Source organism: Podarcis erhardii (genome assembly GCF_964252035.2).
Source record: "Podarcis erhardii genome assembly, chromosome: 2".
NCBI lineage: Eukaryota > Metazoa > Chordata > Lepidosauria > Squamata > Lacertidae > Podarcis > Podarcis erhardii.
Window position 1 is genome coordinate 4,938,928 of NC_138498.1, and position 23,252 is coordinate 4,962,179.

General features: G+C 42.7%; 1 protein-coding gene across 3 annotated transcripts in view; it reads left to right on the forward strand.

The window, feature by feature from the left end:
* The window catches only part of KIF5A (kinesin family member 5A), a 69,675-nt gene that overhangs the window by 23,712 nt on the left and 22,711 nt on the right, over window positions 1–23,252 (forward strand). For 2 of the 3 annotated variants that reach the window (XM_081851710.1, XM_081851712.1), the window contains exons 2-13: window positions 11,750–11,837; window positions 12,018–12,091; window positions 12,452–12,556; window positions 13,935–13,983; window positions 14,182–14,237; window positions 14,586–14,673; window positions 17,201–17,325; window positions 17,516–17,620; window positions 19,455–19,603; window positions 20,285–20,433; window positions 22,678–22,853; window positions 23,038–23,106. In XM_081851710.1, the coding sequence (XP_081707836.1) occupies window positions 11,750–11,837; window positions 12,018–12,091; window positions 12,452–12,556; window positions 13,935–13,983; window positions 14,182–14,237; window positions 14,586–14,673; window positions 17,201–17,325; window positions 17,516–17,620; window positions 19,455–19,603; window positions 20,285–20,433; window positions 22,678–22,853; window positions 23,038–23,106 (1,233 nt within the window). Of the gene's footprint in view, window positions 1–238; window positions 382–11,749; window positions 11,838–12,017; window positions 12,092–12,451; window positions 12,557–13,934; window positions 13,984–14,181; window positions 14,238–14,585; window positions 14,674–17,200; window positions 17,326–17,515; window positions 17,621–19,454; window positions 19,604–20,284; window positions 20,434–22,677; window positions 22,854–23,037; window positions 23,107–23,252 lie in introns of those variants that run through there. The other variant, XM_081851711.1, reaches the window with a different exon arrangement.

Here is a 23,252-nt window from a genome sequence, read left to right on the forward strand (position 1 = left end):
CATGGTCTAGTTCTATTACTCTGCTAGTTCCTGCCTGCTGGGTGGCTGGGTCCGGTTGCTGCCCTACTCAGCAGCATCTGCAGCAGAGGCAGATGAGAGCCAGCTGGCTGCTGGCTCTTTCCCCTCCTCTGGCTGGACACAGGCAGCAGCATCACAATAAGGAGGCAGTGTGTGTCTGCTCTGACAAGGCTGCTACCATCACAATGGCCTGGTTGTCCTGCTCCCTTTTACTGTTGTTGCTCATCCCATCCAGCAGTGCCGGTTTAGATGCTGAGAAGACAAGAGAGCTTGAATATACTTGCTTCCTGCAAGGCAGTGAGAATTAGTCAAGCGCTGAATTATCTCATCACAATCAAACATCCCTGGGGGAATCGCATTGCTGTAAGTGATCTAAGTGCTTATTCCCATTTTAGTGATTACAAACCAGATGATTCTTTTGTGACTTTTCCCCTATGGGGTCTACCCCAGCCTGGAAATATAAGTAAGCGCCAGAAGCCCAAAGGAGCAGGAAAATATGCTTTTCCAGCTGCTAACCTCCTCTGATGATCCCCATTGCTCTAAACCAAGAACTCTTGTGCTGACAATTTTCCAATGAAAGATGGCAAAGAGGCTATGGAAGAGTTCAGCACATTGTAATGGGAATCTCGGTGGTCTGAGGCTGGCCCCTGCCTAGTATAGTGGGCTTTCTGGACACAGTGTGTCTCCAAGCCACAGAAAGTTGGTGGGGAAGGTTATGCAACATCAGCCCTTGCCACTGGCTGGCTGGCTGGTAGTATGAAGGTTCTGGATTGGTCAGGCTTGCTGTAATTGCTGAGTGGCCTGGCTTTCTGCCCTTGCTTTTTTCAATGAGGAGTAGCACTACTACAGGCACCTGCTACACGAGGCTGCTTCCATCTCCTTCATTCACAAATCCATTTCATCACATTTCCACATTAATCTGTTTTTTTTAAATTAAAAATACAACTTGTAAGTATCTATTTTATTAGAAAATGCATATTTACATATGTATTTTATCTCAACAGGGTTGTAATCAAGTCCTACTCAGAGCAGACCCACTGAAATTAACAAACCTAAATTAGTTGTGTTCATTAACTTTTCTCACAGTGGCCAGCCACATGCCCCCAAGGGAAGCTCACAAGCAGGACATGTGTGAAATAGTGCTCTCCTAATTTGCGATTCAATGGGTCTACTCTGAGTAGGATGAGCATTGAATACTACCCATTTTTAACATGGTGGGGGAGGCATTCAATGTCATGCACAAACATTTCCACTTGCCTGGTGGAACAATATCACCTCTTCTCCCCATGCACACACACCTTTTTTAAAAAAATATTATTTATTAAAGTTTCGAAAATATTAAAAAAATGCAAAAGAAAAATAAAATTAAAAAAATACAAAATACAGAAAAATAAAAACAATTAAAAACATTTCAGTCTTTCAATATCTTGTCTTTCATTTACTTGTTTCCCTGACCTCCTCACACCTCCCTTTTTTGTATTCTAATTCAATTAACAATTTCAGGAAATCCTTTCCATTTTTTTTATCTTAATAATTTATCTTAATATATTGTAACTTTACATTCTCACCTATTCATAATCCAATTTTACCTTATTTCTATAACATTACTGCTAAAAATTTACGTTACTTTACGTTACTAGGTGTTTTATGGCAAGATAAGGTTTAAACAAACACCTTGAAACTTAAAACTTAATGCTTATTTATACATAACTCCTTATATCATTTCTACTAAAGCCAGACAGTTTCATTCCAACATTTTCCCTAATATTCATTAATTTTACACTAATTTCCCAAATTAAAAATTTTTCTTTATAGACTTTCCAATTTTCATCCAACGTCCCTTTTTCCTGGTCTCGGGTTATGTCAGTCCTTACTGTCCATTCCATTTAGTCCATCAACCTGGTAGTCTTACGTCCGAGGCTCTTAAATCTCTTCCATGCCCCTTCTGCAAATCTTCTTCTTGTTGTTTATATTCATTGAGGAGTAGGTCTCTGGGGGATTTCAGCCCATAATTATCTCCATCTCCCCTCATCAAACCAGCCCATTCCCCACAGTCCTACTCCCCACAGTCATCAGTATAATCCAAAAAATATTTAACAACATATTTCAAAGTCCCTCCAAGTTTAAGAGCCTCCTCAGCTCCAGACTCCCACCGGCCCATTCCAAATTCAATCTTCCAAAACAACGGCTTATGCTCCTGCAGAGCCTCAGATCTCTCCATTTGTATTGCTTGAGGTACCATCGCAACCTCTTCCATTATCATTTGCCCTTGCATTTGCACAGTCAAACCAGTTTCCTGAGTTGGTCTCTGTATAATTTCTGCGTCAGAATTCCCTATTTGTTCACATTCCCTGACTACATCAGTCATAAAATCCAACTTCTCTTTTTTTTATATATAAATATTTATTGAAGGTTTTTTTTTAATTACCATACAAATGAAAAAAGAAACAAAATAACACATATCATAACATATTTTCTTAACTTCTTTGGACTCCCTCACATCTCCCGCTCCTGCATTCCTGATTTATAAATATCTAACCAGCAATTTATCCCCTTATTTCCATTCTTGTTATCTATTTTTCCAATATTTTATCTCTAATTTTAGATATCGTTTATTCAAACCTGAAAAATTTAAATTTAGCCTGATAATTATCCAAAATTTGTCTTTTCTTCAATTTAACTTATCTTCATATTTCACTTCATCTAGCTTAATGGTGCCAAGTTATTTATAATCTAGCATCCTTCTTAACATTCATACAATTTACAATGTTTCTGTAGGTAAGTCTTGAATTCCTTCCAATCTTCTTCTGCCGTCTCCTCTCCCAGGTCTCGGATTCTGCCAGTCATCTCGGCCAGTTCCATATAATCTATCAGTTGCATCTGCCATTCTTCCAGTGTGGGTAAATCTTGGGTTTTCCAATGCTTGGCAACGAGTATCCTTGCTGCTGTTGTCCTTCTTTAACACCCTCTGGCCAACAATACCCAGAAGGAAGGCCTCTGGTTTCTTAGGGAAGGTATACTTAAATACCTTTTTCAGCTCATTATATATCATTTCCCAGAAAGCCTTCACTCTAGGGCAGGTCCACCAGAGGTGAAAGAAAGTTCCTTCGTTTTCTTTACATTTCCAACACTTATTATCAGACAAGTGGTATATTTTTGCAAGTTTGACTGGGGTCATGTACCATCTATATATCATTTTCATAACATTTTCTTTCAAAGCATTACATGCAGTGAAATTCAGCCCAACGGTCCACAACCTTTCCCAGTCTTCAAACATGATATTATATCCAATGTCCTGTGCCCACTTTATCATAGCCGATTTGACCGTTTCATCTTGTGTGTTCCATTTTAACAGCATGTCCATTTAAACATCAAATCCAACTTCTCATTCATCAAATCCATCTTCTCATGCAGCTGCTCCCACAAAGCACTCGTCTTGCAGAAAGCAAGCACCAAAACTTCCTCCAAGCACATTTTTATTCAAGGTCACTGTCTGCTTCCACGATCTTAATCTCGCAGCTGTGAAGTCCCAAGTAAATTGCAGAGCAACAATTTGACAAGCTCCCTCTAGAGGAGACAGTTTCTATTTGTAACCATCTTTTTAAAGCATATCCAACAAAAGAAAGTTACTTTCTTTCAAGTATTTTGTTTCTTTAGAATGCAAAAGGCAACATTGGAATCAATTTGTTTCTCTTTTTTAGCTATCTGTCAAAATGTTCCATTCACAGTCGATGGACATCTCAATCAATTTCTGTCTTTGACCCCCGTTCCCAGGTTAGAGACGGTGGAAACTTATTTTTCTTTACTCCCTCTCCTGCAGACTTAAACAGTCAAGTTGGGGATTTTAGTGGTTATAAATGAAGGAAATTTCGACCTTTACAAAACAATTTTCCAGGCTATTAGCTTACAAGGTTTTTGCTTCAGTCTATTTACAAAAAGTGGAAGGCGGACTTCCTGTTTTGAACCTTCCCGCTTCGATGCCAAATTAGGATGTTTCTTGATCCAATTTTCCGTTTCTACTCATGGGTACTTGTTTAAAGTCCAATTGTCAACAAGAAAAAGTCAGCGCTCTCCGACGATGGCAATGCGGCTTCCCTCCGTGAAAATAGCAATCAGTTTGCAGCACCGCGCTGCTCACCCTACTTTGCTCCGGAGCCCCAAAATGGGGTTCCCCGCGAGTAGGGGAGGCGCTCCTGGTGCTCTGCCGAACCCCACGTTCGCAGGCTTCCTCCACCTGGGATTTCTAGCGGGTCCCCACTTTCGCCGCAGCGGGAAGACCCAGTTTCCACGGAGCCCGTTCCTCCAATCGGAGGAACTCCGCCATTCGCCGATGGCGCTAACCCGGAAGTCCCCCATATGCACACACACCTGAGCCAACTGGGGAGGTGTGGAGGGAGAAGAGGGAGGGAAAAGCCCCGTTGTGCTAGAGGAAGGCTTTTGCTAGTGGAACCAGTTAGCTGAATCCACCATTGCATGGGCGTAGCCAAGGGGGGACAGGCTGCCCCCCATCAATACAGATCAATATAAATCAATACAAATATGAGGTTCTGCTTTCCCCCTCAAAAAAAGCCTGCCCTCCCTAACAAAAATCCTGACTATGCTCATGCACCATTGGTACTTTTCCTTGAGTTGAGGACTATCACACTTGGATTCTGATGCCTGCCAGAATGTACCTGTGCTGCCTAAACAGGGTCGTATGAGGCTCATAGGTAACTGCACCCAGCTTTGCTCAATTTCAGAGCTGGTAGGCGCAGGGGACAGCTTTCTTGGCTTTTTGTAATTGATGCAGGAGTGGCTTGCAGATGGGGCACTGCTGCTTCCCAAGAGGGGCTGGCGCAGTGCAGTTAAACCAGTGGAGCCAATCCAGTGCACCTGCCACTGCATTGACACCAGGATGGCCTCCAAGTCATCTTGCCCTTCTTCCTCCCATTAAGCACCAGCAGCCTACCTACCAGGAAGCTACTTGAGCAGCTCTGCCCCACCTGGCAAGCCACTTTGGAAAACAGAGCTTTTTTGTTCTTAACTCATGGGGTTTGTTTTAAGTCAGGGGTGGGAATATTGTTGGACTCCAGTTCACATCATCCCCAACCAGTGTGAGCAATGGTAAAGAATGATGCATTTTTTAGTCAATGTTTGGAGGGCCACAGAGTCCCCTATTCTAAAACATGCCTATTTACTAGGAATAGTCTAGAGCAGTGTTTCCCAACCGTGTGCCTCCAGCTGTTTTTGGACTACAATTCCCATCATCCCTTGCCACTGGTCTTGCTAGTCAGGGATGATGGGAGTTGTAGTTCAAAAACAGCTGGAGGCACAAGGTTGGGAAACACTGGTCTAGAGGACATTTCCCCCCTGTTCTTGTGCATTGCTGGTTGTCAGATGCTAGTTTTAGTACCCTACAAAAACTAAGCATCTGAGCTCTGCTCTGATGATGGTGGCTGTTGTCTTGCTCTCAATAAGAGCGTAGCATGGGAGCATATTTTTAAAAAGCAAAATAAACTTTAATCATTTGATAATATCTAATAATACAGGTTAGTGTATTAATCCAGGAAATGAAAGAAGGAAAAGTCAAGGCTTGTGTCAAGGTTGTGTGTATTCCATACTTCAGGTTCACACCACACTATTGCAGAATTCAACATTGGGCACAATGCAATATCCTGATAATTGCTGCATAAGCCCCTCCCTCAAGCATATTCTAGTCAAGCTCTTACGACTGTGAGGATAGATAGATCTGAAAATGTGTGGGCGATGACTTGTGAAATCTTAGAAGCCAGAGCAGGGACTAGTGTCTCTAGACACCTTCTCATTGCTCTATGTGTTACATTGCTAGTTGATGCAGAAATAAATTATGCAAACTTGCTCCATTTTCACTCACAAAACTTTAGCATGTTTTGGTACAGAATTCATTGTGAGTGCAGTCCTCAGTGCATCTACTGGTACTTTTAAAGATCTCAATTTTTCTCCTAATCTAAATTTAATTATTTCTCTGGCTCTCCTGCTAGCTGTAATTTTTACAGCCTAGTCAGAAGGATTTTATTCTTTATTTGTTCTACTATAGACTATCTTTGTTTGGTACTGATATTTCAGTACAAATTAAATTTTTTTCTGCATGAAGCAGTACAGCAGTTGGTTTGCACATTGTTCCTCTTTAAAAATTATTTTTAACTGATCAATCAATCAATCTCTGATTATGGGATTAGTTGGGGAAATAATTTCACAGATTCAAACTTCAATTAGAGTAGGACGATTGAGCTGTTCTCATTATTTCCCATTCCAGCTGCAAAGGATTCCTAGAGGATAACACGGATTCCAGGATAAGGACTTACTGAAGGTTGGAGGATAGTTTCATCAGTGCCAAATATTAGGTTGGGCTAATTGTTGTCTAGGCTTGTTGGCTTCAAGCAAGCTTACTTTCAAGTAAGTCTGCTTGCGATATTGCCTAACGGAGAAAAAAACATCAACCTTTATGATTGAGGGGGTAGAAATATAAGCAGATTTGAAAAGCAGTGGAGAGCCTGCAAGCAGCTACAATGGGTGAGAGTATCCAAGCACTGCATGTTTGTTGTTGTTGTTGTTGTTTAGTTGTTTAGTCATGTCCGACTCTTCATGATCCCCTGGACCAGAGCACACCAAGCACTCCTGTCTTCCACTGCCTCCCGCAGTTTGATAAAGCTCATGCTGGTAGCTTCGAGAACACTGTCCAACCATCTTGTCCTCTGTTGTCCCCTTCTCCTCGTGCCTTCCATCTTTCCCAACATCAGGGTCTTTTCCAGGGAGTCTTCTCTTCTCATGAGGTGGCCAAAGTATTGGAGCCTCAGCTTCAGGATCTGTCCTTCCAGTGAGCACTCAGGGCTGATCTCCTTCAGAATGGAGAGGTTTGATCTTCTTGCAGTCCATGGGACTCTCAAGAGTCTCCTCCAGACCATAATTCAAAAGCATTGATTCTTCGGCGATCAGCCTTCTTTATGGTCCAACTCTCACTTCCATACATCACTAGCACTGCATGCATGTTAGAGAATCCATCTTCTCTCCCTGCCTCCCCTGCCTTCATTGCTTTGACAAGGAAGTTGAAATGAAATCAGTGATTCACTCATCAGGCTGTAAATAATGAAGAGCTTTTCCCAGGCTAGTTAGTTGGAAGGGGGCTGTTATCTCAGCTTGTCTCAAACTGCAGTGTATCTGTCTCAAGAAAATGGTATGGTACATCAAAGGAAAATCACAAGAGCATCACTTCCTATTCTTCTACCCCCTTGCAAAAAATACCCCTTCTTTCCCAGGTTTATTTAAATAATGTTTCTCCTAAAAATAGAACAGAAGACTTCTGCATAGCTGTCAGTGTTTCCCCTGTTTTAAGGGAAATCCCCTTAATCCGAATAGGATTCCTCACAAGAAAAGGGAAAAGTTGACAGCTATGGACTTCTGTGTCCACAAAATGTGATAAGGAAAGGAAGCAGGTACAGAAGAATGATATAAAATAGTCTACTAAATTTGAAGAGAATGAAGTGTTTTCATGGGTTTGTGCTCAGATGGACTGTGTGATGTTAAATGCTTCAGAGTCCATGGTCTCCAAGGATAAATAAGTTCAAAAACTAAGCCCCCAATGCAGGCCAGACAAGCCAAGTGCAGCTACTTATGAGGTTTCTCATTGCATACAGGATCAGGCTCCCAACTCTCACCTGCCTTTCCTAGGTAGAACAATCACCTCTTCCCAGCTCATGCATCCCAAACCATCCTTGATGGCGCCTTTCCCAAGGAGAATGAAAGGCCTGGGGTTCTGCTGCTGGACCCTTTTTAACATAGTCCAAGGCCACCCTCAATGGCCAGGTCATCCCAAATCCTAGTGCAATATAGTTGGGGGAAAACTGGGGAGGTCTTTTCTCAGGGCTCTCTCTGCAAATGGCAGAAGGGACTGTAGTGGTGGTCTCAGTCTGGGTCTCTCCTTCTCCAAGAGGCCACTTACCGCCTTCCCTCTAGGCTATTTAAATTCCTGAGCCTCCATAGCCCTTCAGTAGGCCCTAGTGATGGCAGCTGCTCCCATCCCCACCTTGCTTCTGCCTTTACTGACTGAGTAGCAGCAGGCTTGGCTCCTGGAGAGGCAGATTGGTGGCACCTTAAAGGGAAAGTCAGACAAATAACTTGCCCATGAGTGCATCTGTGCCGATGGGAAAACATCTGACCGTGTCCAGCTGCCTTGTGAAACAACTCGAAACAGAGAAACCAAACTTTTTAAAGGGCCCACTGCTGTTAAGTTTCTTCATTATTCTAGCTCAGTTTCAGTTCAGGCACTCAGATTTTTAATAACAATTGTGGCACCTTAAAGGCTAACAATTTTTTTTAAAAAATATTTATTAAGTTTTCAAAGTTAATACATAATAACAGAAAAAAGAAGAAAAAGCAGAAATACAAAAATACAAAAAATTAAAAACAATTTAAAAACAAGAAGAAAAAAACCCAAAAAGAACAAGTATAAATTCCATTTACATATTTTCTTTTACCTCACTTTCCAGACCTCCTCATACCACCCTTTCTTATATTCCAATTCAAATTGTTTGTTCAGCAAATACTCACCATTAGGTCTTTTACTTATTTCAAATCCTTATTTTCTATCTTTTAAGCATTACGGCTGAAAACCACTTAGTTACTATCCAACATCACTCTAGCATTCCTTAATTTTACAGTGTTTCTGTAAATAGTCTTTAAACTTCTTCCAGTCTTCTTCCACCGACTCTTTTCCCTGGTCTTGGATTCTGCCGGTCATTTCTGCCACTCCCATGTAGTCGATCATCTTCATCTGCCATTCTTCCAGAGTGGGTAGTTCTTGTGTCTTCCAATATTTTGCGATGAGTATTCTTGCTGCTGTTGTCGCGTACAAAAAGAAAGTTCTGTCCTTCTTTGGCACCAATTGGCCGACCATGCCCAGGAGAAAGGCCTCTGGTTTCTTCAAGAAGAAATACTTAAATACCTTTTTCATTTCATTATAAATCATTTCCCAAAAAGCCTTAATCCTTGGGCACGTCCACCAAAGGTGAAAGAATGTACCTTCATTCTCTTTACATTTCCAACATTTATTGTCCGACAAATGGTAGATTTTTGCAAGCTTGACTGGGGTCATGTACCACCTGTAAATCAGGTGCCGTGAATAAATACATGCCGTGAATTTCAAACCGGTGGTCCATAACTGTTCCCAGTCAGCCAGCATAATATTGTGTCCAACATCCTGTGCCCATTTAATCATTACAGATTTCACCGTTTCATCCTGAGTGTTCCATTTCAGCAGCAAGTTATACATCTTTGACAAAATCTTAGTTTTAGGTTCTAACAATTCTGTTTCTAATTTCGATTTTTCCACCTGGAATACATTTTTTTTGTCCAATTTGTAAGCCTCCATTATCTGACAATAATGGAGCCAATCTCACACTTTATTTTTTAATTTCTCAAAACTCTGCAATTTCAATTTGTCTCCCTCTTGTTCCAAAATTTCCCAATATTTTGGCCATTTGGACTCCATATTGAGTCTTTTAATAGCTTTCGCTTCCATTGGTGACAACCACCTTGGAGTTTTGTTTTCCAGTAAATCTTTGTATCTTATCCAAACATTAAACAATGCTTTCCTGACAATATGGTTTTTAAATGCTTTATGTGCTTTCACCTTGTCGTACCACAAATATGCATGCCACCCAAAAACATTATTAAATCCTTCTAGATCCAAAATGTCTGTATTCTCAAGAAGCAGCCATTCTTTCAACCAGCAACATGCTGCTGATTCATAATAAAGTTTAAGGTCTGGCAGGGCAAATCCCCCTCTTTCTTTAACATCAGTTAAAATCTTAAATTTTATTCTGGGCTTCTTGCCCTGCCAGACAAATCTAGAAATATCTTTCTGCCAACAAATTTATTATATCATAAGCTTTCATGGACCAAAGTCCACTTTTTCAAATGCATGATGTTCCGAGTTGAAGATATCTATATACAAGCGTTTCTCAGCTTACACAGGGTTGCATTCCAGGGGTCGTGCCAAAAGACAAAATTGTGTGTAGTCAAAACAGAATGCATCAGATTGTTAAGCAATTACTGCACAGAAGCACTTCAGGTACATGTTATCCTGCCACAAGTCATAAGAACAGAAGGAGAGTCTTGCTGGATGAGGCCAGTGGCCCATCTGGTCCAGCATGTTGTTCTCACAGTGGTGAACCAGATGTCTGTAGGGAAGCTTGCAAAGTGAGCATGAGTGCAACAGCAGGTTGAAGTGGACTGAGTGCCCCAATGAGCTAGTAAGATGCTTGAGCTATGGCTGTGCTGTAATCTACACCGGGTGGAGGAGCAACATTGGTACTGGGAAGTATTTCATTGCATGTGCCTGATTTTGACAGTTCTTGGGAGAACCATATCAGAGCTACAGCAAATGGAGGGACAGAGGCCACTTCAAAGAGCCTTGGCGTTAAGAACAACACCAAATCTATGTTTAAAGGCATCTAGCAGTTGGACAGCTCCCTGTTCTCAGAGCAGTCTGTGCGCAAGGGCAGAAACTCAGCCAGTCCTTCCCATGTGGGCTCCTTGACACACGTCTTGTGGCCTGGCTCTGCTGGACCCTTTCTGATGCATCAGGGAAGAGCTGCAGACCCAGAGGATCATTTTACACAAAAAAACCTGCCAATTGTCAGAACCATAGTGTCTAGACCAGCCTTTCTCAACGTTGGATTCCAAACGTATGTTGTTGGACTACAAATCCCATCATCCCTAGCTAGCAGGACCAGTGGTCAGGGATGATGGGAGTTGTCATCCGGCAGCATATGGGGGCCCAAGGTTGAGAAAGGCTGGTCTAGACTGAATAACACATACCTTTGGTAAAGTAACCCTCTGGTGCCTTTGTATGATTTCACTGGATTTCCACCTCCTTCTGGCTAGGGGCGGATGGGACTTGCTTGCACAAAAAAGAGTGTGTGGGCAGTATATAAAAAATGAAGTATATCCACAAAGCACACAATGCTGTTTGTTTTGTGGCAAGACCTAGCAGAGTAGCATAGCAGCAGGACAAAAAGGCAGTACTGAGGAAATGGGGGCTTTTTAAATCCACTTTTCTTATCCAAGCTCTGTAAATAATTAAATCTCCCAGAGGTGAGCTGTGGTGTAATACTTTGGAAATTCCAAGGTAAGACTATCTAGGAGGAGTGGAAGAAATATGTATATAGTATGTATGTATGTAATTATAGATCCCCTATACCTTCCATTGCATATGGGTGTCTAAATAAACAATGTAGTCACAGTAAGTGGGGAGGGGGACATAAAGCATCTGAACAGCATAATAATAAGCAAGAACCAAAATCAATCACAATTTTCATAAAGCCCTCCCACATCTAAACAGGTTCATAGTAAGGTGCTCAAAGATGTAACCTGCCAGCTTTCATGGGGTAGAGAGTTCCATAGCCTAGGTGCCCCTGATGATAAGGCCTTGTCATGACATTTGGAAAACAAAAATAGGGTTGGGAAGGGGATTGTAGTAGGAGACCCTTCCATATTCTGGTCTCTCCAGATATACTTGGGATTAAGGCACACTGGAGTTGGGTTTGCAAGTAAGAATGCATAGGATTTGGTTGCTGCTGAGCTGGTTGAGTATGGAAACAGAATAAGTGGACGGTGAGGTGTGCGCTGCGTGAGTTAGATAGAATGGGCATTTCCTATAAGCCTCTGGGTGTTCCTAGGTAGCCCTTGACCTCTCTTTTCTCTCCCCTTCTAGGGCAAGCCTTATGTCTTCGATCGTGTCTTCCCACCCAATACTACCCAGGATCAGGTGTACCATGCCTGTGCCATGCAGATTGTCAAAGGTTAGTCGGGGAATTGGTAGAATGGTGGGTATTTAGTAGGAGTTGTATAAAGGGGCAGGAAGGGCGAGGCAGAAAGCCAACTGGGGAAATAAATGAGTCCTCTTTCTTTCTTTCTTTCTTTCTTTCTTTCTTTCTTTCTTTCTTTCTTTCTTTCTTTCTTTCTCTCTCTCTCTCTTGCAGATGTGCTGGCTGGGTACAATGGCACCATATTTGCTTATGGGCAGACATCCTCGGGAAAGACTCACACCATGGAGGTGAGAAGGCATATAATATAAGGCATGGAAGAAACTAGGTCATAGCTAGGAAGCCACTGACAAGAAGGCCCTGTCATAAGTTCAAGAAGCAAACGTGGAATGGGGTGAGGAACCTGTGGCCCTCAAAATGGTGTTGGACTTCAACCCTCATCAGTCTCAGCTGGCATGGAGTTATGGGCATTGTCATCCTGGGGTTGCAGTACATTAACAACATCTCGAGAGACACAGGTTCCCTACCCCAGTGGTAGGGGATCCTTGCCACCTGGAGATGGGACTATTTATCCCCTAAAAGCTAAAGCTTAGCTCTAAAACATTTGAGGAGATCCGTTTGGCTCATTCCTGATGTTTCTGTTCCTCCAGGGTAAGCTGCATGACCCCCAGCTGATGGGAATCATCCCTCGCATTGCCCAGGACATCTTCAACCACATCTACTCTATGGATGAGAACCTGGAATTCCACATTAAGGTGAGAGGCATACGGAATAGCGGTGGGGCCAGGGGTATGGGCAACAGTGGTCAGTACTGGGAACAAAGGATCTGTATTTGCAATGGGTGGGATGCTCAAATGAGATGGTTGGAAAGGCACATCTTGGTCAGGGAGTCAGATCCTCTGGTTCCAGGGCTGGCAAAGGACCTCAGGTAGTTGTCAGCTGGTGAACGTGGAGGGAAATAATATTTCTTGCACATGAGCTACCCAGACAAAACTAGTGCAGAGGATCCAGAAGCTTTACAGGAACCATAGCTCAGTGGAAGAGCACATGGTTTCCATGAAGAAAGTCACAAGTCTGATCCCTGGCATTTTCAGTAAAAAAACTAAGAAATAAAAAACAGGTAATGGGAAATATTCTCTGCCTGAGATGATGGAAGGAGCCACTTCCAGTCAGACAAAGCTGGGCTAGACAGGAAAATACTCCAGCCTGGTCTAAGGCAACTTCCCATGTTCCCATAGGCAGCAGTGACATGGGACAGGTGCTTTGGGGTCCTAGGACCAGAAGGATTTGGGTCTTATAGGGTCCTGCAAATCAGCTAGCAAAAGGTTAGTCTCCACTCCTTTCCCCCTCTGGAGCAGGGAGCCAAAGCCTGACACAAAGCAGTCCAGGGAAGAAGGGCTTATTCACACTGGTCTGTGCTTAAAAGCTCTGTGTCCATGTGTGTGATTTATTTCTTTTAGCTTTCCCCTTGAAAACCCACTTTGTAGTGCTCAATTGGAGTAAATACCAATTTGGGTTTTCCATGGGTGACTGTTTGCTCTGATTCAGCTTTAAAGAACAGGTTTTCATGGGGAAAGCCCTGGAGCAACAACAACCACAAAAGCAGGGATGCTTGGACATGGAGCTTTAAAGCATGGACCTTTGTCTGGAGAGAGTGGGGCAAAAGGAAATGTGGATAAGCCCTCAGGTCCACTGTTGTATTTAAAGAGGCTATAAAGGTCAGGACTGAACAAAGGGGCCAGTCCTCAACCGCAGGGCTCAAGCTCCCCCTCTGTTTTCTCAAAGAATTGTTGGCAGTTTCACCCACACCCGACATGCAATGCATATGGCATCCCCCAAAGAATCCTGGGAACTGTAATTTGTTAAGGATGCTGGGAATTGCAGTTCTGTGAGGGGTAAACTACAACTCCCTGGATCCTTTGGGGGAAGTCATGACTGCTCAGAAGCGGCATAAATATGCTTTAGATTAGATGTATGGTGTAGATGTGTGATCAGAGTGCATTACTTATTCTCACTTTGAGCACAGCGGTTCTCAGAAAGGTATGTGTTCACAAGGATGATAACTGAGGGAAGATTGAGGACCCCCACATCTTTATGTCTGTTCTATTTATTGACTCTCTCTCCCCATCCCAGGTTTCCTACTTTGAAATCTACTTGGACAAAATCCGTGATCTGTTAGATGGTGAGTTATCATTAGGGATGTTGAGGGGAAATGGTACGAACAGGGCATTGAAAGAGTAAAGGAGAAGGGCTTGATAGGAAATAGTGACATGGGGGGGGGATTTTGTCAGGGGCATGGCCCTGGTGCAGGACTGAAGTGAAATGTATGCTCCTGGATCAACTGTGCCCTCTCTGAGTGATCTCCTCTCCTTGCCCATAGTGACCAAGACCAATCTTTCCGTTCACGAGGACAAGAACCGGGTGCCATTTGTGAAGGTGAGATTCTTGGGAAAGTGTCACACACCTTTGTGTATATCCTAAGGCCTCCTGCCCCAACTTGTGCCTTACAGGTAGCGATGAACTCCCAGCTCCCATCATCCCTTGCCATTGGCCACACTGGCTGGGTCTGATGGACATTATTATCCTAAAAAATGCAGAAGGGCACTAGTTTAGGGAAACCTACCCTAGGGCATCTGTCTACGGCCAGAAGACAGGGGAAGATGCCCAGGTTGAGCTGCATGAGGCATGGTGGTGGTGGCGGCAGCCTGGATTAAAAAAAAGAGAGATGAGGTCAACATCACCATGTATACCATGACAAACGCCCTTTTCTTCTCCCCCCCTCAGGGCTGCACTGAGCGCTTTGTCTCGAGCCCTGAAGAAATCCTGGATGTCATTGACGAGGGGAAATCTAACCGTCATGTGGCTGTTACCAGTGAGTTCTGAGAAATAAAAACGGGCCGGAGGGATTATGATGGTGTGGTTGGGTGAATGGGGAGCTCTGAACCAGCTCAGTACAACTTGTTTGTTTTAATCAAACCCCTCAGTGGTGTCTGCCATGGCAGGGTGGGTTGCAAGTCGTTACAGGCGTGGTCTGTATCCCAGGAAACACTGGGATAGTACTATGCTCATGCTAAGGGAAGGCTTGAGTGAGGTGGGCTCAGGTTTCAAGCAGAGAGAGCTACTCCTAATAGATTCTCATGCTTTAATAAACGAAAGCCACATTCACAGCATACATTTAAGACACCATGATGCCACTTTAAACAGTCATGGCTTCCCCCAAAGAATCCTGGGGGCTGGAGTTTATTAAGGCTGCTGCGTGTTCTTAGGAGATCCCTATATTCCCCTCACAGGAAGGGAATTATCTGTGAAGAGGAACTGAAAAATGTAGTTCTGGGAGGGGAACAGAGGTCTCCTAACAAACCTCCACACAGCAGACTGCAGCAACCAGAATTCTTTGGAGTAAGCCATGAAGGTTTAACAAGGTATCACGATGCTTTAAATATCAGGTGTGAACACAGCCTTGGGGTTGACAAGCAACACGTGCTTGAGCCTTGTTAAACCTTTGATAGCATCTACACTGAAAAGTTGTGGGCCCTTCCAGACATCATTTTTATTGTGAGTTTATGATTATTTTTCCTCAGAATGCTATTGGGATGGTCAAATGTGATCCCTTTTTCAATACTGTTGGTGCAGGAATGGCTACTGAACCCTTTTAAATCTGTGATGTGGAAATACCCTTTCTGCTCCAGTGTCTCAAACACAGGAAAATAAAAATTACCAGGAATTAAATATGAATTCTCTATTTACTTATTTACTTTTTTAAAAAATTGAGCCTGGTCATGGAAATGAAAGGTGTCAAATTTGAAATGTCTGAGATGTGGAACCTGAGATATAGACAGTATTGTTTATTCATTCACTTATGACATATATATCTTGCCTTTCCTCAAAGGAGTGAACACATCTCTCTCCACAATTTTTCCCTCACAACAATCCTGTGATGTAGTTTAGGCTGAGAAAAATTGATTAGTCTGAGGTCACCCAGCAAGCTTTATGACAGTTAGTCTGAGGTCACCCAGCAAGCTTTATGACAGTTAGTCTGAGGTCACCCAGCAAGCTTTATGACAGAGTGCTGATGTGAACCTGGGTCTTCCCGGTGCTAGCCTGACACCCTAACCTCTGGGCCACATTGGCTCTCAGTCAGAAGTGATGGATGATAGCTCAGTCAGTGGTGCATGAGACTCTTAATCTAAGGTTTGTGGGTCCAAGCCCCAAATTGGGCAAAAGATTCCTGCATTTCAGGGGTTGGACTTGATGACCCTCATGGTCCCTTCCAACTCTACAATTCCATGATTCTATATGGAAAGGGTGGAGGTTCCCATCATGGACTTTGGGATAAAGAGGGCCAGTGAGCTAGACTGTGATAGGTAAGTAAGATACCAGGGAGCTGTGGTAGCAGTGGGGCTTCTGTGTAGCATCAGTGCTTTGGGAAGGTGTGTTCTGGCTTCTGTGAATCGCAGCCAAGTCTTAACAGAGACTCTAATCCAACTGTGAAGTCATAAACAACAATCTTGCTGCACCCTAGAGGCAGTGTGTGGTGTTGCAGCCTCTTGCTCCCAATTATGCCTAAGTCACAAAACATGGACCTGCTATTACACAAACAGCATAGAATGTGATAACATTCTTTCTGGGCTTACAATTTCAGCTGAGAGTCTGCATGACTGAATATTCCCTTGTTTATCAAATAAACCCTTTATTTTTCTTAGAAAAATAAGATAAGTGTTCTAATATAGCCTTCTTCCTCACATTTTGTGTTTTCTGAGCACAGTCATTCAGCCCTCGCCCCAGCCTTTGGGAAGTAAGAAATATTTGAGAAAAATGTTTATTGTATTTGTATGTGTGGATTCCAGGCCACACACAATACCCCCTTTATCCAGAGAGTTGGACAAGACATGATCAGGCCATTGTTGCTTATACTGTGCCTGCAGTGGTTCACAGCTGGAGGCAAAGTGCCTCTTAATACCAGTTGCTGAGAACTGCAAGTGAGGAGCATGGCTGATGCACTCAGGCCTTGCTGTAGGCTTCCCACAGGCACCTGGTTGTCTGTTGCCAGAAGAGTGTGCTGGACTATGGTGAGCCTTTGACTTGATTCATCACGGCTCCCTCATGTTCAATTCATTCTTCTCTCGGGTCAAATGGCTCTTTGAGTGGCTTTTTCCTAATGCATTGACATTTGTCCAGAGACCACAGTGAAAAAGACACAAGTGTGTGTACAAACAATTGGGTAACAACACCCCTATTCTGCCTGTGCAACTATTTAATTGAATACCACCCTAGGCCTAGATAGACATCGAGTTGGGGTATTTTTTTTTTCCAGTGCAGGAAATCCCTGCTCACAATTTCCCTATAGAGAACCGGCTTTGTTCTAGCGCTCCCATGTTCTCACTGTTTTGCCCCTACAGACATGAATGAACACAGTTCCCGCAGCCACAGCATCTTCCTCATCAACATCAAGCAGGAGAACATGGAGACTGAACAGAAACTGAGTGGGAAGCTTTACCTGGTGGATCTGGCTGGCAGTGAGAAGGTGCTGGGGTTTTTTCAAGGGGGTGTAGGTGCCAGGTGTCCCTGGCCCAGTTGTAGAGTCAGGCAAGGTCTAATTTCTCCCATAAACAAAAGATTTAGCTGTCCCATGTCAGAAATCTATACAGATCCCAGCAATGCCTGAAATAATTATCTTCAACACAGTAATCAAGCTTCTCTTTTTTTCCTGGCAGGTCAGCAAGACTGGAGCTGAGGGAGCTGTCTTGGATGAGGCCAAGAATATCAACAAGTCCCTGTCAGCGCTTGGCAATGTCATCTCTGCTCTGGCTGAGGGCACGGTGAGCTCTGGCTGCTTGGGAGACAATAGCTTTGCACTATTTAGACTGGAACACCAAACACATGAAGCTGAGCATGTTCAGCCAGCCTTAAATAGAACAAACTAGAGCATCATGCAACCAGCAATGCTCAGCAAGGCAGGGCAGCGGTGCTTACCTGACCTCCTGTTACCTGCCTCACTGTGTCGTCCTGGGAGGGATGAAGCGGTGGAGAGTTTGGTGAGGTGCAAATGCATCTGTCGGAGTGCCAGATTGGCCTCACCAGCCTGTTTGCACCATGCTGACCTTGCCACCACCTCTTCCCTCCTCCTCTTCCTACCAGTACACTGCAAGGACTTGGATAACAGGAAGTAAGCTAAGCCACCTCATGGACCACTGCTGCACACATCCTGTAAGCTCTCCACAAGAGACTTGTATATCCTGCAAGCTGCTATTAGAGCTCTGAGAGGTTCCCACAGAAGTAAGTGTATAAATGTGGAGGCAAATGTGTTGTATTCAGGCACAAGAAAAGAACAGTGGGCAGTCTCCTTAACTACAGCCCAGCTTTCAGCTACCCACTTAGACCAGGATAAACCCTGCTGCAGGCTTCTATCAACACAAGCCTGCTGTCTGTCAGAGAGCTGTATATAACCTGGTAAATAAATAAATAAATAAATAAAGTCATCAACATTTGTATATAGCCTAAATTTAGTAGTCAAAGTTCAACAGACAAAGCAGCAAACTAGTTAAAATTCAGAATCAACAAGGTGTTATATCATTAAATCTCTGTATTATTATCTGAAGGTAATTGGAAACATAACCAATATACAAGTGGATGTTATACTGAATTGTCTCTCAGCAGCAAAAATATTGGTACCATGATATTTGAAGAGAGCACATATGCTTTCCGTTAACTGGAAAACAGCAAGAATGTGAAAATTAACTGATTATGCAAGGTTTCAAGAGGGAATGATCTCCACCATGGATTCATGGCAGAGGCAGCAGTTGCTTGTGAGATTCAGGGTATAAAGGTTCTACAGTTGCGGGTAGTTCCCCCTTAGGATATATTTTCTATTTAAAAAACCCCCAAATAAATTAAATTCTGCAAACCTTTGATTCTCCCAAACCTGTTGACCCCTCTGTCTTGTGTATGGATTGTGCCATTTGGCTATATGGACTGGCACTTTGAGATCACTATGAATATAGTGAATTGTAGAATTGGAAGGAACCCAAGGGCCATTTAGTCCAACCTCATGAAATGCAGGAATCTCAACTAAGCTTCCATGACAGACGGACATCTTTTTGCTTAAAAACCTCCATAACAATGATTACTGGTCAACAACTATAATGAGCTAGCAGCTTCATACCTGATGTTGTTTGGGTATCCTAAGAAACCAAAAAGAAAATTGCTATTTTGAAAACAAAGGTTAAGATCAGTGCAGTGTTGAAAGGTTTGGTCCAGCATCTTGATTTAAAATGGTTCCCAATTGTATACAAACATAGGTGAAAACCTGCTGTTTTATATTAGGAACCATCATGCAAACTTTGGGTTACAATATCTTGAGGTTTATTCAAATGCATATTGAATAAACAAAAAAGCAACTTTCCAAAATATATAGTAGATTAACTACCATATTGGCCCGAATATAAGTCCCTCTTTTGGTTGAGAAATATCCAAATTTTTATGGATAAATTTATATTCAGCAGTAGATTGATTCCAAAATGACTTGGGTAAAATGAATTTTCCTTTTCCTTCTAAGAGGGTGCCGTGGAGTGTTTTGGGGTTTCTGGTGGCCAGTTTTGCCAGTGCACAAATACCAGTAAGTCAAATGTACCTGCTTCGTATTGTCTTATGCAGAAGAGCTATGTGCCTTATCGGGACAGCAAGATGACTCGCATCCTCCAGGATTCCCTTGGTGGAAACTGCCGCACGACCATGTTCATCTGCTGCTCACCTTCCAGCTACAATGATGCTGAGACCAAATCTACACTCATGTTTGGACAGAGGTAACTTACCCAGCCACATCCTACTCCTTTCATTTTCTGTTGCAGGGAAAGACAAAAAATGAATGTTGCTGGAAAAGCTGCAAGTCTTTCTTCAGGCACAGGGAATTTAAGAGCAAAAGATTGGGGGAAAGAAGATTTTTACCTGGCAAGGCAAAATTCCTAATCATATATGGGGTATACACTACAGTTGGATGCGGGTGGCGCTGTGGGTAAAACCTCAGTGCCTAGGGCTTGCCGATCGCATGGTCGGCGGTTCGAATCCCCGTGGCGGGGTGAGCTCCTGTCTTTCGGTCCCAGCTCCTGCCCACCTAGCAGTTCGAAAGCACCCCTAAGTGCAAGTAGATAAATAGGTACCGCTTACTAGCAGGAAGGTAAACGGCGTTTCCGTGTGCTGCGCTGGTGCTGGCTCGCCAGAGCAGCTTTGTCACGCTGGCCACGTGACCCGGAAGTGTCTCCGGACAGCGCTGGCCCCCGGCCTCTTAAGTGAGATGGGCACACAACCCTAGAGTCGGACACGACTGGCCTGTATGGGCAGGGGTACCTTTTTACACTACAGCTGGGAAATTATCTAACAATAATTCCTTCTCTGCAGGGAGCCCTGTATCTCTCTGAAAGGTATTTGGCATCCCTAGCACAATTATCTGCGTAAAGGATCTTACACTTAGTTCTGCCCCACTGCAGGGCCAAGACAATCAAGAATACAGCATCGGTGAATCTGGAACTGACAGCTGAGCAGTGGAAGAAGAAGTTTGAGAAGGAGAAGGAGAAGAACAAGGTCCTGAAGGAAACAATTGCCAAGCTGGAGGCTGAGCTGGGGCGCTGGCGCAATGGTGAGCAGGAAATCTGCAGGCTGTGTTTGGATTGCAGTTCAATCTACTTCTGTTGCATCTTTTTAAGAAGGCATGGGGCTTTCTTTTTTATAATGCTTTTTATTAGTTTTCTTACATTTTACAAATTGTTCCATTTCTTACTAACAAATAACAGACACACACACAAAATTGAAGAAAATAGGAAAATAAAAAAGGAAGAACACACATACATCCATAAGTTCTTAAAAGAAAACTTATGCCACCATATTCTGAATTTCGAATTACTTAGCTTTCCCAATAGACTTCCATCTTCCTCAATGCAGGTCTGTCTTATCTTTTTGTTAATCTGCTTCTTTGGTCATGTCCTCATTTTCTCTGTTATCTATATGCTATATTTATAATCTGTCTTGTAATTTGCAAAATTTAATCAAAGCATGTCCTGGTTTTTACTTGGGGACAATTTTTAAAAATATATTCTTTATAAGTTTCCCACTCCTTTTTGAACTTTTGGTTTGGCTGTCTCCTAATTGTCTCTGTCACTTTTGTCAATTCCAGATAATCAAATAATTTATCCTGCCACTCCTCTTTTGTTGGTACTGATTCTCCTTTTCATTTTTTGGCAATCAGTATTCTCATTGCTGTTGTAGAATATAGAAATATTCTCCTTTTTTCATCTGGAATATCTGAATCTAAAATGCCCAAGAGGAAGGCTGCTGGTTTCTTTATAAAAGTTTGCTTAAACATTTTTTTTCAATTCCTCATAAATAATATCCCAGAAATTCTTAATTTTTTTGCAGCCCCACCACATATGAAGCAATGTCCCTTCTGCCTGTTTGCACCTCCAACAAGTATTAGATCTCATTTTATATATTTTGGCCAGTTTGCTGGGAGTTAATTACCTATAGAACAGCTTCAAGAAATTTTCCTTTAGTGTATAACAGGCCGTAAATTTCCATTCTTTATTCCATAATCTTTCCCATGCTGACAATTGGATATTCTTGCCAAAATCTTTTGCCCACTTAATCATTACTTCTTTCACTTCTTAATCTTTCACCTCCCACTCTAAAAGAAGCTTGCATATTCTAGATATTACTCTTTTCTTGTTTTGTATTAATTTTTTATCTAATTTTGATTCTTCTGTTGCAAAACCATTTTTCCTGTCTATCTTAAAAACCTCATTTAATTGGGAATATTGTAGCCAATCCGTTAGGTGATGTCTGATTTCTTCGAAATTTTTCACTTACAGTTGATTATCTTCTTCTAATAGGTCTTTGTACATGGCTCAGTTTGTTTCCATATTTTTTCTTTTCTCTGCAATGGCCTCCAGAGGGGATAGCCACCAGGGAGTTTTTGGGTCCGATACATCTTTATACTTTTCCCATAACTTATATAGTAACTTCCTTATGATATGATTCAGGAAGCCTCTATGAATTTTACCTTTTTCATATCTCAGGTAGGCATACCACCCAAAGCGATTATTGAAACCTTCCAAATCTAGTAAACCTGAGTTCTGCAATGTCATCCATTATTTCAGCCAACATAAGCAAGCTGATTCGTAATAAAGTTTCAGGTCTTTCAAGGGACACATCGCCATCCACATCCACCCCATGTATTTGGAGTGGGGGGTGTCCTCTGGCACAAGTGGGCTTGTTCTTGTTGAAAGTTTTCCCTTTGGGAAACTACCCCACCTTCTTTTAAAATGATACAATAATAATTGCACATTCTCCCATCATAGCAGCCATCACGCAGACCAAAATTGTGGTGGTGGAGAAATACATGTAGCAAGAATTATGACCATGTCTGCATCTGGGGACAACCACAGCTGATCTTTGCTCCCAGCAACCTACTATCAGTTTATTTCAAAACATAGTACAACATTCCACACAAGCAATTTGTTACAGCACTACTAACAGTATAACATTTTAGATTCACTGTAAAATAGGTGATATTGATTACTAGAACACATATCAGTTGATATTGTTTAAGTTGAAATAAATAAACTAGAGTCATATATGATAGCACTTTTCAGGGCACTTGGGTATTAATACAAAATATAACCACCTTCCAATTCTTCAAAGTGCCAAAGGCAGGAAATGGCAAACAGATTTCTTAGAATAGGAGTGGCCAATGTTGTGGGGCGGCACTGCGGAGCTGCCTTCATGACAGCATCCAAATAAGGTGCTGCTACTTATTTAAATCATGTGGGGATGGGACACAGTGGGGTTTTTTATTATTTTAATTGCTTTTTTTAAACAATCCTCCCAGGTGAGAACGTCCCAGAAACAGAGCAGCTGAGTGATGATGAGAAGGTGATGCCTGATACCTGTGATGAGATGCCTATGAATGACAACAACTCCTCCATTGTCATCCGGATCTCAGATGAGGAGCGGCACAAGTATGAGGAGGAAATCCGCAAACTCTACAAGCAACTTGATGACAAGGTCTGAGGCCTCCCCTCCTTCCTTTATGCTGTTCAGCCTCCCCTCCCCCTCGGGTTGCTTGGATGCCTGAAATTCTACCCTCACCTGAGACCCTGAACCTTTCTCTCCATGCCTGGTATCTTGTGTCTGAGGCAGAGCACGTGGTGGCTACCACCACTGACATGTTTGTTTCCTCTCCATCTAGGATGATGAAATCAATCAGCAGAGCCAACTGATGGAGAAGCTCAAGCAGCAGATGCTGGACCAAGAGGAGGTGAGCAGTGCTGTATGTGTTTGTTTACAAGAGTTTGCTTATATGTTGACATGTATGTGCATGCATGCTGGTGTGAACTTTGTCCCTCTCATTGCTATGTTCTTTCTATTGAGTATATCATCTTTATACTTGCATGCTGCATTCAT